The sequence below is a fragment of the Pseudophryne corroboree genome, chromosome 5 (assembly GCF_028390025.1).
Source record: "Pseudophryne corroboree isolate aPseCor3 chromosome 5, aPseCor3.hap2, whole genome shotgun sequence".
In the NCBI taxonomy this organism is placed as follows: Eukaryota; Metazoa; Chordata; class Amphibia; order Anura; family Myobatrachidae; genus Pseudophryne; species Pseudophryne corroboree.
This window is the reverse complement of record NC_086448.1, coordinates 98,276,751-98,293,481: the sequence shown is the minus strand read 5'-3', so window position 1 is coordinate 98,293,481 and position 16,731 is coordinate 98,276,751. Positions and strand designations below refer to the sequence as shown.

The following is a 16,731-nucleotide window of genomic DNA, read 5'->3' as shown; positions in this document are numbered from 1 at the left end:
CAATACATCTTTGTGCCGTTTGGAATCTGCATCACCTGACCACTGTCGTGTCCATAAACATCTTCTTGCAGATATGGACATCGCATTTACTCTTGATGCCAGAGTGCAAATATCCCTCTGCGCATCTCGCATATATAGAAATGCATCCTTTAAATGCTCTATAGTCAATAAAATACTGTCCCTGTCAAAGGTATCAATATTTTTAGTCAGGGAATCCGACCAAGCCACCTCAGCTCTGCACATCCAGGCTGAGGCGATCGCTGGTCGCAGTATAACACCAGCATGTGTGTGTATACTTTTTAGGATATTTTTCAGCCTCCTATCAGCTGGCTCCTTAAGTACGGCCCTATCCGTAGATGGTACCGCCACTTGTTCTGATAAGCGTGTGAGCGCCTTATCCACCCTGAGGGGTGTTTCCCACCGCGCCTTAACTTCTGGCGGGAAAGGGTATACCGCCAATAATTTTCTATCGGGGGAAACCCACGCATCATCACACACTTCATTTAATTTATCTGATTCAGGAAAAACTACAGGTAGTTTTTTCACCTCACATATAATACCCTTTTTTGTGGTACTTGGAGTATCAGAAATATGTAACACCTCCTTCATTGCCCTTAACGTGTGGCCCTAAAAGAAAATACGTTTGTTTCTTCACCGTCGACACTGAAATCAGTGTCCGTGTCTGGGTCTGTGTCGACCGACTGAGGTAAATGGGCATTTTACAGCCCCCGACGGTGTTTGAGACGCCTGGACAGATACTAATTTGTTCGCCGGCCCTCTCATGTCGTCAACCAGCTTGCAGCGTGTTGACATTGTCACGTAATTTCCATAAATAAGCCATCCATTCCGGTGTCGACTCCCTAGAGAGTGACATCACCATTACAGGCAATTTGCTCCGCCTCCTCACCAATATTTTCCTCATACATGTCGACACACACGTACCGACATACAGCACACACATAGGGAATGCTCTGATAGAGGACAGGACCCACTAGCCCTTTGGGGAGACAGAGGGAGAGTTTGCCAGCACACACCAAAACGCTATAATTATCCAGGGACAACCTTTATATAAGTGTTCCTCCCTTAGAGCATTTTAATATATATACATATCGCCAAATCAGTGCCCCCCCTCTCTGTTTTAACCCTGTTTCTGTAGTGCAGTGCAGGGGAGAGCATGGGAGCCTTCCCACCAGCCTTTCTGTGAGGGAAAATGGCGCTGTGTGCTGAGGAGAATAGGCCCCGCCCCCTTTTCGGCGGGCTTCTTCTCCGGAGTTTTAGATATCTGGCAGGGGTTAAATACATCCATATAGCCTCAAGGGCTATATGTGATGTATTTTTCGCCATACAGGTATTATACATTGCTGCCCAGGGCGCCCCCCCCCCAGCGCCCTGCACCCTCCGTGACCGCTGTGTGAAGTGTGCTGACAACAATGGCGCACAGCTGCAGTGCTGTGCGCTACCTGATGAAGACTGAGAGTCTTCTGCCGCCTGGTTCCGGACCTCTTCATCTTCAGCGTCTGCAAGGGGGGTCGGCGGCGCGGCTCCGGGACGAACCCCAGGGCGAGCCCTGTGTTCCGACTCCCTCTGGAGCTATGTCCAGTAGCCTAAGAATCCAATCCATCCTGCACGCAGGTGAGTTGAAAATCTCTCCCCTAAGTCCCTCGATGCAGTGAGCCTGTTGCTAGCAGGACTCACTGAAAATAAAGAACCTAAAAACTTTTTCTAAGTAACTCTTTAAGAGAGCCACCTAGATTGCACCCTTCTCGGCCGGGCACAAAAACCTAACTGAGGCTTGGAGGAGGGTCGTGGGGGGAGGAGCCAGTGCACACCATGTGATCCTAAAAGCTTGCTTTTGTGCCCTGTCTCCTGCGGAGCCGCTATTCCCCATGGTCCTGACGGAGTCCCCAGCATCCACTAGGACGTTAGAGAAATCTCATTATGGTATGCAATTATTCCAAAATACGGAAAAATCCCATATCCAAACTACCTCTGGTCCCAAGCATTTTGGATAAGGGATACTCAACCTGTATCTGTGTGCAACTGAGTCTGTATATGAAGCACAACAGAACTCGACAAAGAAAAAAAGTCATGACTGCTGCATCCTAGCAGTTGGTATGCAGATTCAGAGACTCCGTCGCACACAGAGACAAGTGTCACATATCAAGTTAATCAGCAAATACTCCTTGTGTCCTAGTCACATCAGGTTGCAACGCCAGACACTAACGGAGTTGTACGAGACCGGTCAAGCTTACTTACCGTTTCCTTCATCGCTTTCTTAAGTAAAGATTTCCCTCTGCTCACATCATCCTGTAAGGGAAGTGGTATCAAAAGATATAATTCACTCTAAACTAATACATGCAAAAGTTAGTGTGGTGTGTGGCCTGAGAATACTGTGGAATGCATAGCTTAAGCAGTACTTCGGGTGGCAACACGGAGTTTAAAGGCCAACCTGCCCCCACATCTGCCAATGTGGAGGTATAATTCCTGAAAAGCCAGTACAAATCTACTAGATTACCCTAGGAAACCAGGTTAGGAAAGGCCTCAAACTAATCAAGCATGAAAAGGATTTGCTCTAGTGCTTTAAATCCACAAAATATCTAAGATGCCGCAGGTGCTGGTTCATAGATTTAACATTTGCAGGATTTTCTTTGATTTCCAACTAGAAATTTAAAAACTTAGGTTAGGTTGTACCTATAACTTGGAGGTTTAGGAGCGAGACAGATCTTGAATTGGAAAACCATTTCACATTAGTGGCATGCTATTTTGTATTAACACTACTAAGAATACGGCAGTAGTTTCTAGTGTGAAACACTGTGCCTGATGCCGTTTTCTCTATTGCACCAAAAATCACAACCACAATTTGAGTAAAAAAAAAAAAAAAAAAAAGTAAAAACTCCATCCCGGAAATGACTTACTAGCTTACCTTCTCTGGTTTCTTACTAGAGCCTCCCTCCTGGTGCGCTGCTTTATGAGTGCTTGGTCGAGCGGAAACAATTCCAGGATTCTGGCCAGACTCAGGACTTGGCATGGAAGTGAACTTCAAGGTCTTTGCACACTTGGCCTCCTTTTTATTTGTGATTAGATAAGTTATTTCTTTGCTGAGAAATCCTTCAACAGTCTAAAAACATTTGGAGGAAAATACACATCTTAAAAACAATTTTATTTTTTTTCAAACGGCATCAAAGCAGGGGCTAGCAAAGGCGCCGCCAGCCTCAGGGCAGGGGCTAGCAAAGGCGCCGCCAGCCACAGGGCAGGGGCTAGCAAAGGCGCCGCCAGCCACAGGGCAGGGGCTAGCAAAGGCGCCGCCAGCCACAGGGCAGGGGCTAGCAAAGGCGCCGCCAGCCACAGGGCAGGGGCTAGCAAAGGCGCCGCCAGCCACAGGGCAGGGGCTAGCAAAGGCGCCGCCAGCCACAGGGCAGGGGCTAGCAAAGGCGCCGCCAGCCACAGGGCAGGGGCTAGCAAAGGCGCCGCCAGCCACAGGGCAGGTGTGCACAGCGTGGGTTAGTAAAGAAAAAAAACAAAACTAAAACTAGGAGAGGAGATAATGGTATACTGTACTATAATGTGCATGATGCACATTGTTATTTTACATTTATCTTCTGGTGAAAAGCATTATCCTATATGGGAATCGTTTTTTTTTACATTGGAAACTAAGGGATAGATTCACTAAAACTTGTGAAATTGAAAAAGTGGTGGTATTGCCCATAGCAACTAGATTCTAGTTATCATTTCTCTATGGCAGGGGTCTTCAACCTGTGGCCCTCCAGCTGCTGTGGAACTACATATCCCAGCATGCCTTGCCAGTTTTAGCACAACTTTATAGCAAAACTGTGACAGGGCATGCTGGGATGTATAGTTCCACAGCAGCTGGAGGGCCGCAGGTTGAAGACCCATGCTCTACATCATGGTAGAAAATGATAGGCAGCAACCCCTCCACTTGTCAGTTTTAGAAAAGCTTTAGTAAATCTGTGTTGTGATCAGCTCTTGCTTAGTAAAGGAACCATAACAATTATTTTTACACCAACAGAAAATATTCACATTGTTCCACTGTGCTCAATGAAAGGAAAATTAAGCTACCAGCCTTTCATACTAATAAGTAGTAAAATAAATCTATATTATACAGAGGACATTTAGAAAAATGTAATTTACAATGCCTCCTGGCAATAGAAAGCGACCTACACAAAGGTCAATGACAAACATCTTAGAACTAATTAACAAACTTCAAACAAGTATTACTGTACTATAACAGATGTGCAAAGCCAAATGCGTTTTCAAGCAACTTCCAAAAGTCTACAAGCTCTAATTATATATATATATATATATATATATATATATATATATATATATATATATATATATATATATATATATATATATATATATATATATATATATAGTACCCTGTTGCCCCGGCACTCCAAATATCCACTAGGGGATATGTCTCGCTCCGGTGCCTTCCTCCGTGGAGAGCTTTGGTGAGGCCCCCCAGGGTATAGCGATCACAAATGAGGCGGCACTCAGAGGCTGTCACAAATTCTTGTAATAGTGCAAAAGAGAAATCAACGTTTCGGGGACCAGTTCCCCTTCTTCAGGATATGTGTAAACACTGCACGACAAACATTTAAATACTTAAACAAAATACTTACCCCCCACCTCACACCCAATCACCTGGCGTCTCCCCTGGTCTCGCCGCCGTTCTCACCGCCGTCCACTTCCGCCGGAAGTGACGTCGCGGGAGTGTGCCGCGTTACCATGGAGACGCTGGCTATACTCAATAACAATAACAACACATCCGTGAACCTTATTTAACAAAAGTATGCAGTGCAAATCAGAAACTGGTTTCATCCTAGTGCGTGTCACTATAAAGTGCTAGTATCAGCTAAAAACATTAAGAAAAAACACACACTTAAAAAAACAGTGTTAATGCCTTTTGAAATCCCCCACTAAAAGTGTCAATACCACGTAACAATATTATCTCATAATCATAGTAACGCAAGCCGCTCCTGTCCTTCCTTGTCCTGAACCATCTCAATAGCAAATGTCTACATACTCTAACATTGCGACATTTAAGGGAATTTTTATTATAGTTAGGCTTAACTCCCTCACTGTGCATTCACCAGATCATCTGCTGGTTTCACGGGTGCAGGAGCTTTATTAACCGCTAATACACTGAACAGCTACGGCCATCCTTCCCACTAAGTATTTCATCTCCCCTATCCATTTTATGAACCCGATGGGGTAAAAAATGTCTTAAAAATACTGCTACCCACCCCCCTGGCGACTAAAACCTACACCCCTAGGGGGAACTAAAGAAAATTAATGAGGCCCAGATTTTCATTCAGGCCTAGGAGGAGAGAAGATACTCTCCAAACAGCACCACCCAGGGACATCACTAGTTGCATTCCCTGGGTGAGTGCATATGACGTCAACAGTGGACAGGTGAGGAAAAGGATGAGAGGTTTGTGGCCGATAGTCACATCGGATCCCGAGCTGACAATCTTTAAGAGCAAGCGCATTATGCCAAGCTACACTAGAGGGCGCAGCATAAAAGACCTCGTTGTAAAAACTGACATGGCCAAGTTGAAAGCAGCCCCCATCCACCATTTTTTAAGCAGAAAAAATGGGTGCTTTAAATGCACAGGCTGCACGACGTGTGCACATATGTCCCCAGGTGACAGCATTTCTCACCCCTTTTCCGGGAAAAGTTTTAAGATCAGGTGGCCCTTAACGTGCAGTACCAAGTTTGTCATATATGCCATTATGTGCCCGTGTGGCCGGTACTACATAGGGAAGACCGAGTGCCAGTTCAAAGTGCGCATGGCTCAGCACAGACAAGCCATCAGGAACGCTTTGGCGACGGGCAGTGGTGAACAGCCAGTCGCCAAACACTTTGTCGAGTTCAGACACAGCATGGCCACATTTAAGCACCGGATTATTGACCATGTGCCAGAATCCCCCCGTGGGGGAAACAGAGGCAAAAAGCTTTTACAGTTAGAGTCCATGTGGATCCACAGACTACAAACCCTGAAACCTGGAGGCCTGAATGAAAATCTGGGCCTCATTAATTTTCTTTAGTTCCCCCTAGGGGTGTAGGTTTTAGTCGCCAGGGGGGTGGGTAGCAGTATTTTTAAGACATTTTTTACCCCATCGGGTTCATAAAATGGATAGGGGAGATGAAATACTTAGTGGGAAGGATGGCCGTAGCTGTTCAGTGTATTAGCGGTTAATAAAGCTCCTGCACCCGTGAAACCAGCAGATGATCTGGTGAATGCACAGTGAGGGAGTTAAGCCTAACTATAATAAAAATTCCCTTAAATGTCGCAATGTTAGAGTATGTAGACATTTGCTATTGAGATGGTTCAGGACAAGGAAGGACAGGAGCGGCTTGCGTTATTATGATTATGAGATAATATTGTTACGTGGTATTGACACTTTTAGTGGGGGATTTCAAAAGGCATTAACACTGTTTTTTTAAATGTGTGTTTTTTCTTAATGTTTTTAGCTGATACTAGCACTTTATAGTGACACGCACTAGGATGAAACCAGTTTCTGATTTGCACTGCATACTTTTGTTAAATAAGGTTCACGGATGTGTTGTTATTGAGTATAGCCAGCGTCTCCATGGTAACGCGGCACACTCCCGCGACGTCACTTCCGGCGGAAGTGGACGCAGCCGGCAGCGCCGGGCGGTGAGAACGGCGGCGAGACCAGGGGAGACGCCAGGTGATTGGGTGTGAGGTGGGGGGTAAGTATTTTGTTTAAGTATTTAAATGTTTGTCGTGCAGTGTTTACACATATCCTGAAGAAGCAGAACTGGTCCCCGAAACGTTGATTTCTCTTTTGCACTATTACAAGAATTTGTGACAGCCTCTGAGTGCCGCCTCATTTGTGATCGCTATATATACACATACATACACATATATATATATATATATATATATATATATATATATATATATATATATATATATATATATATATATATATATATATATATACATATACACATATATATACATATACACACACACACATACACATATATATATCCCATCAGTCAAGTGCCGGGTATCAGTAGCCAGACTGACATTTATACAAGCAGCCTTAAACATAGGGGCGAGGGAAATACAGACAGCAGCAAGAGGTGACACCTCAGTATAGTCCCATTTGCTAGGATTACACACTTTAATAGATCAGTGTGAATGGAAACGTACTCCTCCTAATTCTTTAATGTCTTTCTCCAGCTTTTCAGCTACCAGTGCTGACGTGACATCCAGGTAGAACACTTTCCCAGTAAAAGGCTTCTGTGCTGGGCCCTTGTCGGGAAGAGGTTTTGCTCTTGGGAGACACGGTTTCATTTTCACACCTCTTCCTTGCGGTGTTCCTCCTTCTGGGTAATGCAGCACACAAAAGAAAGAAATCATTGATGATGAATCTCTAATACATTGGAGGATATGTTCAAGTAGCAAAAGGGTGTGATGGTAAAATGTAATAAGGGGGGGGGGGGGGGGGGGGGGGGGGGAGTTAGGAATTTCTGTGGATTCTTATTTACAAGCATATTAAATAACTTTTACCACATTTCACATACAAACATCATAAGAGTTTATTAATAGCACGTTATCATTCCTCTACTTTTGAAAATATTTATTAGCCCAGTCCCTCCAAGCTCACTATCCTGTACCGCACCAGCAAGGTTCTCCCCTCCACCTTCAGACATTCTCTCCCCCTCTTTTCCCCAGGGCCTGATTAAAGGTGCTGCAGCAGTTTACTTACAGAAGTCACGCTGCCTGGGACTACTGTGCAAGCCACTTCTGACAGGTCACACTCACAGGTAGCTGCCGAGTCAATGCTGGCTGCAAGCCTGCAATTGACACTGATGAATGTCCTCCTAAGTAAAGCAGCACATTGCTCCTCCAACTCCTCATCATCATGGAGCAGCGGTGTGGAACGCTGCGCACCGCACTGGGCGGGTGGGTGTGCGGCGTGACATCGCGTCACACTGCGCGCACATAGTGAAGGGGAACCGACATGCTGCGGCCAGCCATGACAGCTAGTATTAGCGTTGTGAATCCCGATAAGCACCAGAATACAGGAGTGTGGACTGACCGGGCGGCGGGGTGCTGTTGTAGAGATGGGATCACTGTGCAGCTGCAGCCGGGTCCGTGCGCACGCCTATGCGCGTGACGTCATGACGCACATGACGTCCGCACCCGCTGCGCCCCTCCCAGAACTGCTGCCTGATCAGCAAATTTTGCTCAGGCCCAGCTTTTGCCCATTATGCTCCCTAATACTACCACCCCATTTCTCTGCACCCCCCCCCCCCCCCCCCCAAGTTTACATAATACCTGAACGACTGGACTTCTACCCACTGACATTTCTCTCCATAACACTCTCTTCTAGACCCTACTCAGTCTGTCTTCCGATATTTTTACATCACCGACACTGCCCTCAAAGTGATCAATATCTTAACTTCTCCACCACTTTCAACTATGCTGATGATTTCTCCCCAAGACATCCTATACTCCATTGGCCTTCACAGTTCAACAACAACCTTCAATGTCATTACTTCTGACTCTTGTTCCCCTCCTCTTCCTCTATCATGGGCCCACAAGTCTCTGTTCTTCACCCTCTGTTATGCCTGCACTGCCACCAGCAATAAATTCCATCTTCTGCATTAACCTTGGTTCCACTGCAAGCACACGGTTAAAATAAGGGCACCTGACAGGAGCTTGGTGATATTCTGTTTTGTTTGATCTGAAGTGTTCTTTATACAAAGAGAACATCCTCACAAACAGGTGGAGAAAATGTATCTAGAGGCCAGTCCGTGTTTTAATCTTGGGCAGGTATTCTATTAGGACACAACCTTTCCACCTGCTCAGCGATGGTGGAAAGTAGACCTTGTTGTATATTGGAAATAGTAAGCCTACATATTTTTTTTTTTTTTTTACATAGAGTTTGAGAATGTTGGGCCGGGCTGTAGTCAGATGACCAGCGGTCGGGATCTCGGCGGTCAGCATACTGACGCTGGGATCCCGACTGACAGGGTGCCCGGAGGTATTCTCACTCGTGGGTGTCCACGACACCCATAGAGTGGGAATAGAACCAGTGGCGAGCGCAGCGTTGCCGGGATCCCGACCCCAACCCTGTAAAATCTATTTGCAAGTACATTTATTCAACAATATCAGTACTAACATACAGATTATTGGATTCCCCGCAATAATCTAAATAAAATAAATTCCACTTACTACATCTTTGCACCTTGGGCCCCACGTACACATCGTTCATTTTGCATACTGCAGGTTGTGGTGCCTAAACAGCAAAAGACAACAATGTAAAAGAAAGGAAAAATAGGATTTTAATTACCTACCGGTAAATCCTTTTCTCGTAGTCCGTAGAGGATACTGGGGTTCCATTTAGTACCATGGGGTATAGACAGGTCCATTAGGAGCCATGGGCACTTTAAGAATTTGATAGTGTGGGTTGGCTGCTCCCTCTATGCCCCTCCTACCAGACTCAGTCTAGAAACTGTGCCCGAGGAGATTGATATACTTTGAGAGAAGGATATAAAGGATAGTGGTGAGTTTCCGAACCAGCACACACAAACTAGAGGAAAGCCAAGCTAACAAAACTGGAAACAGGAACAGCAACAGCCGAACCAACAATACTTAACCAAGTAACAGTGCAGGAAGAACGAAGCACCGGGCGGGCGCCCAGTATCCTCTATGGACTACGAGAAAAGGATTCACCGGTAGGTAGATAAAATCCTATTCTCTCTTACGTCCTAGAGCTGTGGTTCTCAACCTCGGTCCTCAAATACCCCCAACAGTTCATGTTTTCCAGGTACTTGGGGGTACTTGAGGACCAAGGTTGAAAACCAGTGTCCTAGAGGATACTGGGTTTCCATTTAGTACCATGGGGAAGTACCAAAGCTCCCAAACCGGGTGGGAGAGTGCTGAGGTTCCTGCAGAACTGACTGACCAAACTGAAGGTCCTCAGAGGCCAACGTATTGAACTTGTAGAACTTAGCAAACGTGTTCGAACCCGACCAAGTAGCTGCTCGGCAGAGCTGTAAAGCCGAGACACAGCGAGCAGTCGCCCAAGAAGAACCCACTGACCTCGTAGAGTGGGCCTGTACAGATTTTGAAACCGGCAAGCCTGCCGTGGAATAAGCATGATGTATAGTGAGCCTGATCCAGCATGCAATTGACTGCTTAGAAGCAGGACACCCAATCTTATTGGGATCATAAAGAACAAACAGTGAGTCCGTTTTTCTGTGACGAGCTGTTCTCTTTACATACACCTTCAAAGCCCTCACCACATCCAAAGACTTTGAAGTAGCAGAGGTGTCAGTAACCACAATAGGTTGGTTGATGTGAAACGCGGACACCACTTTAGGGAGAAATTGCTGACGAGTTCCGTGTTCAGCGCTATCCTCATGGAAAATTAAATAGGGTCTCTTGTGTGACAACGCCCCGAGCTCCAACACATGCCTCGCTGAAGCCAAGGCCAACAGTGTGACGGTCTTCCACGTAAGATATTTTAGGTCTACCTCCGGTAATGGTTCAAACCAGTTCCATTGGAGGAACTGCAGCACCAAATTGAGATCCCAAGGTGCCGTGGGAGGCACAAAGGGAGGCTGGATGTGCAGAACCCCTTTAAGAAACGTCTGGACCTCAGGGAAAAAAGCCAATTGTTTCTGAAAGAAAATAGATAAGGCTGAAATCTGGACTTTTATGGAGCCCAGTCGGAGGCCCACATCCACACCTGCCTGCAGAAAAGGCAGGAAAACGTCCCAGATGAAATTCCACCGCAGAATAATTTCTGCTCTCACACCAAGAGACGCATTTCATCCAAATACGGTGGTAATGTTTAGACGTTACCCCCTTCCTGACTTGGATCATAGTCAGTATAACCTTGTCAGGGATCCCTCTCCTGGCTAGAATCAGCCATTCAACTTCCATGCCGTCAAACAAAGCAGTGTTAAGTCTTGATAGACGAACGAGCACTGCTGCAGAAGATCCTCACGAAGAGGTAGAGGCGACGGATCTTCGTGAAGCATCTCCAGAAGGTCCACGTACCAGGCCCTTCTTGGCCAGTCCAGAGTAATGCTTGAACCTTTTCCCTTTTTATTCTTTTGAGAATTCTTGGAATCAGTGGAAGTTGAGGAAACATGTACACCATCTGATAGACCCATGGAGTCGTTAGAGCATCTACCGCCACTGCTTGTGGATCTCTCAACCTGGAACAATTCCGCTTGAGCTTCTTGTTGAGACGAGAGGCCATCATGTCGATTTGTGGATATCCCCATCGACGTGTTAAGCACCTGAACACCTCCGGGTGAAGGCCCCACTCCCCCGGGTGCAGGTCATGTCTGCTGAGGAAGTCAGCATCCCAGTTGTCTACTCCCGGTATGAAGATCGCTGACAACACCACAGCGTATTTTTCTGCACAGAGAATTCTTGATAGCTCTGACATTGCTGCTCTGCTTTTCGTTCCGCCCTGTCTATTTATGTACGTCACATTGTCCGACTGGACCTGAATGGCCTGATTCTGAAGAGGCCTGCAAAAGGGCGCTGTATATAGACCAGAGTTCAAGAATGTTGATTGTAAGGGCGACTTCCTGACTTGACCACCTTCCTTGAAACTGCACCCCCAACCTCCGAGGCTTGCGTCTGTGGTTAACAGAATCCAATTCTGAATACCGAAACTCCGACCCTCAACGAGGTGAGAAGTCTGTAGCCACCACAGAAGGGAGATTCTAGCTTTTGGCGACAGACAGATCCTCTGGTGCATGTGAAGATGCGATCCGGACCATTTATACAACAGATCGAGCTGGAAGGGTCTTGCGTGAAACCTTCCATATTGAAGCGACTCGTAAGAGGCCACCATTTTCCCTGGAAGGCGAATGCAGAGATGCACAGATATCCGGGTGGCCTTCAGGACATCCCGGACCATGGACCGGATTACTAACGCCTTTTCCAACGGAAGGAACACCTTCTGCGACTCCGTGTCCAGTATCATTCCCAGGAATGGAAGCCTCCATGTCAGCTCTAGGTGAGATTTCGAAAGGTTCAGAATCCACCCGTGACCCTGGAGAAGTCTGGTTGAAAGACCAATGCTGTCCAGCAACCTCTCCCTGGACGGCGCCTTTATTAGAAAATCGCGCAAGTACGGAATTATGTTCACACCCTGTTTGCGGAGTAGAAACATAATTTCTAACATCACTTTGGTAAACACCCTCGGTGCCGTGGCGAGACCAAATGGCAGGGCCTGGAATTGGTAGTGACAGTCCTTCAGAGCAAACCGTAGATAAGCCTGATGAGGCGGCCAGATTGGAATGTGAAGGTACGCATCCTTGATATACAGAGACACTAGGAATTCTCCCTCCTCCAGACCTGAGATCACCGCTCTCAGAGACTCCATCTTGAATTTGAACACTCGTAAGTACAGGTTTAACGACTTGAGGTTCATAATCGGCCTTACCGAACCGTCCGATTTCGGTACTACAAAGAAGTTGGAATAGTACCCCTTGTTATGCTGATGAGGTGGAACTGGAACAATGACCTGAGAGGGTCATTCCGAGTTGATCGCACGTAGCAACTTTTTGCTGCTCGTGCGATCAACTTGACACCGCCTATGGGGGAGTGTATTTTAGCATAGCAGGGCGGCGATCGCTCGTGTATCCCTGCTATGCTAAAAAAGTTTCCTGCAAAACAAGACCAGGGTCAGACCTAATTACCCTGTGCGACGGATCCAGCGACGAAGGTCCTGGGATTGACGCCAGAAATCCACCCTCCAAACGCCTGCGTTCGCCTCACCACGCCTTGAAAACTGTGAGTTGACGCCCCGGAACGCCTCTCAACGATGTGCGTGCGCCGCTGCAGTCCCGACCCATTCGCACCGCAGCGAAGAACCGCTGCGTGCAAACAGGTCAGAATGACCCCCTGAGTGTGTACCAGTTTTTGAATGGCGTCCTGTAAAGATATACTTGCCTCTTGTGAAATTGGTAAGCCTGATTTGAAGAATCTGTGAGGTGGGAGCTCTTGGAACTCCAGTCTGTAGCCCTGGGAAATAAGATCTATGACCCAGGGATCCTGGAACAAACTTGTCCAGATGTGACTGAAGAATTTTAGTCGGGCTCCCACCTGCCAGTCTTCCAGGCATCGCGGCCCACCATCATGCTGAAGGCTTTGAGGAAGTAGAGCCTGAGCTCTGTTCCCGAGAACCGGCAGTTGCTGGTTTGCTTGGTTTACCTCTTGCGCCTCTGGTGGCTGTAGAAGCACCTCTGGATTTATCCTTAAACTTGGCTGTCCGAAAGGACTGTAAATTTGAAGCTGAGTAAGCTTTCCTAACTGGGGGAGCTGTGGAAGGAAGATACGCAGACTTACCCGCAGTGGCTTTGGAGATCCATTTGTCTAGTTAGTTAGTCTCCAAATAAGGCCTCTCCTGTGAATGGTAGGCCTTCCACGCCTTTCCTGGAGTCCGCATCAGCAGTCCACTGGCGTAGCCACAAGCCCCTGCATGCTGACACTGCCACAGCAGTGGTGCGTGCATTAAGCAAGCCTATCTCATTTATGGCTTCCACTATGAAGTTTGTAGAGTCCTGTATATATTGCAGGAGTAAAACAATCTCCCCCCTAGGTAAGGAATCTAACCCCTCAGTTAGGTTACCTGACCATTTAGCAATGGCTTTTGTAATCCACACACATGCAATAGTGGGTCTCTGGGCCACCCCAGCAGCCGTGTACAAGGATTTGAGTGTAGTCTCAATTTTACAATCAGCCGTATCTTTTAGGGAGGCGGCACCAGGGATAGGCAATACTATTTTCCTTGACAGCCTGGACACTGATGCATCCACTATCGGTAGATGTTCCCATTTTTTCCTATCCTCAGGAGGAAAAGGAAAAGATGAGAGTAACCTTCCAGGGATTTTAAATTTCCTATTAGGATTAACCCATGGTTCTTCAAACAGGGTATTCAATTCCTTTGACACAGGAAAAGTGACCGAGGACTTCTTTTTTACATTAAAATAAGATTCCTCACACTCCGTCACCTTATCAGGAATTTGCAGAACGTCTCTGATAGCTTCTATAAGACCCTCTATTCCCTGTGACAGAGCAGCATCCCCCCCTTCTGTATCCCCCTCCTCCATGTCCGACGCTTCAGTGTAAGAGTCAGACTACAGGACATGGGACATGGGTTTAGCCTCGCTAACCTGGGAAGGTGCACTGCACTGAGTACAATAGTAGTGAGCTCCCTGGGGAAGAGGAACACTCTGCCGTACATGAAACACACTCTTTGCCTGACATTTGTAAATGTGACAGAACACACACAGGAAAGGTTAAAAGCACAATTAACCCACAAAGAGCCCTTCTAGGTAGACCCAGAGGTATAGTGGAGCCAGCACACAGTGCCCTTATCGCTAATGCCAATCTTAACAGGGTCACAGACTAAGTACACTACTAATTGCTCCTCCCGTTATGACCCCCTGGTACCGCTGAGGTAATCTGGAGTCACTCTGGAGGAGCTGCGCGTCCCTGTCAGTCAGCATCTCTGTCCACTGCAGAGGGAAAACGGCGCTGGTGAGCTGCTGGATCCGCTCATAGTGAAGCCTTACCCCTTCAATGGCGCGCAGTCTTCCCGCTTTTTTATACTGGCTGAGGTAATCTAGTGCTTAAAATAGAGTGACATCCGTTTTAAGGCTGTTTTTGGCAGTGTGGGTACTGTGTACAGTATACTGAGACGAAGTTGTGTACCGAGTCTGGAGACGCATTCCGCCCCGGTTAGAAGCCGTGCGTCTCCGTAAACTCATGCCGCCATAATGGCCGGCGACCCGTTAACCGGGACGCCGGCTTAGTACTCACCACTCTTCATTCTTCTGGCTCTGTTAGGGGTGGCGGAGTGCTGCGGGAATGTATGCTCGCCGTGGTGGGGCTTGTGAATAGTTCCCTCAGGGGCTAGTGTCCTGTCAGCGGGGTACGGGACCATTAACTCTTCAATCCCCCTCCTTCCCCACCCCACAAAGCCATCCAGTCCTGCCTGAAAATAACAAACAGAAAATAAATGCAGAAAACTCTTCAGGAGCTTCCATAAGCGTGACCGGCTCCTCCAGGAACATTTTCTAAGTCTGGTAAGAGGGGCATAGAGGGAGGAGCCAGGCCACACGATCAAATTCTTAAAGTGCCCATGGCTCCTATTGGACCTGTCTATACCCCATGGTACTAAATGGAACCCCAGTATCCTCTAGGATGTAAGAGAAAAGTCTTTAAAGACATTTGTTTACCCCCCCCCCCCCCCCCAAAAAAAAGCACCAAAAGCACACTGTCCCCTGGGGGGACGCTGTCACCCGGGGGACAATGATAACCGCACGCTGTCACCCGGGGGACAATGATAACCGCACGCTGTCACCCGGGGGACAATGATAACCGCACGCTGTCACCCGGGGGACAATGATAACCGCACGCTGTCACCCGGGGGACAATGATAACCGCACGCTGTCACCCGGGGGACAATGATAACCGCACGCTGTCACCCGGGGGACAATGATAACCGCACGCAGTAGGGAACACCTGAGGAGGGACAGACTGACATCAACAGCACTCTGGGGTAGATGTATTAAGCCTGGAGAAGTGATAAAGCAGTGATAAGTGGAAGGTGATAATGCACCAGCCAATCAGCTCCCAACTGTCCATTTACATAATGGAGCTGATTGGCTGGTGTGTTATCAACTTGCATTTATCACTGCTTTATCACTTCTCCAGGCTTAATAAATCTGCCCCTCTGTCACTTGGTGGTGGTGGGAGGGGAGATAACAGCGGCTCACTGTCAGCCGGTGAGGGGAAAGGGGGTACAATAACAGCACACTGTCACCTGGGGTGGAGAATGACGGCAATAATGCGCTGTCACCTGAGGGGGTGGCAACAGCCTGCGGGAAGGTGCGCCAATGACACCACCTGTCATCTGGAGAGGAGGGGGGGGGGGGGGTACTATAACTAATAACAGCACTTGCAGAGGAGGGGGAAGGGCAATAGCAGCACACTGTCACACGAGGTGGCAGTGTCACCAGTGGGGGCATCTCCGGGCACAGGCACTCTGTAACACATGTCCTAGGGGGCCCGGTCCCCGCGCACATCACACCCCTTATCCCAGGACTGCCCCCAGTGTGGTCTCCGCTGCCCGCCCCCCATGTGTGACCCTTTCGCACTCACCCCAGCGCCCTCCGGTCCGGGGCGCTCCCGCCTCCCGGTCCCCTCCGGCCGCCCCGCCAGCTCGCCTCTGTCGCCGGCTCCTGAATTCTGATTTCCCGCCTCTCCCGGAGACTCCAGAGACTCCGCCCACTATCCCGGCGTAACCCAGCGCCGTGACCAGCTCAGCGGATTCCACACACACCTGCACTCTTCTTACTCCTTATAATATAACCCATAGTGCAGACATTACAGCACTCGGCCCCTGCCCTCATGGAGACAGCGAGCGTTATTAGAAAGTGATTCATAGGCACATTACACTTTACAATTATAAGGTTTTGCCAACTGTGATATAATAATTATAATGCACCGGGCACAAGTCTCCGGCGCAGAGGTTCGTTCCATGGATGACAATATTATTATCAGGACAGACGTGTGTAGGGAATGATGAAACCCTATGTAACACTATGCTGTAACGAATCTGCTTAGGCGGACGTGTGTCAATGTCACATCTGGCAGCCAACAGCAGAGATAGAGCGAGCCCAAG

General features: G+C 47.8%; 1 protein-coding gene across 3 annotated transcripts in view; it reads right to left on the bottom strand.

Moving 5' to 3' along the window:
* DBF4 (DBF4-CDC7 kinase regulatory subunit) overlaps positions 1 to 16,725 on the bottom strand; it is a 43,804-nt gene extending 27,079 nt beyond the window's left edge. Inside the window, exons 1-5 of one of the 3 annotated variants that reach the window (XM_063921489.1) lie at positions 16,555 to 16,725; positions 9,246 to 9,309; positions 7,215 to 7,390; positions 2,924 to 3,118; positions 2,257 to 2,307 (exon numbers count right to left, since the gene is read on the bottom strand). In XM_063921489.1, coding sequence (XP_063777559.1) covers positions 2,257 to 2,307; positions 2,924 to 3,118; positions 7,215 to 7,390; positions 9,246 to 9,285 — 462 coding nt within the window. In that variant the 5' untranslated portion in view covers positions 9,286 to 9,309; positions 16,555 to 16,725. Of the gene's footprint in view, positions 1 to 2,256; positions 2,308 to 2,923; positions 3,119 to 7,214; positions 7,391 to 9,245; positions 9,310 to 15,870; positions 15,976 to 16,208; positions 16,505 to 16,554 lie in introns of those variants that run through there. The other 2 variants (XM_063921488.1, XM_063921486.1) reach the window with 2 other exon arrangements.
* Between the last annotated feature and the right edge of the window lie 6 nt (positions 16,726 to 16,731).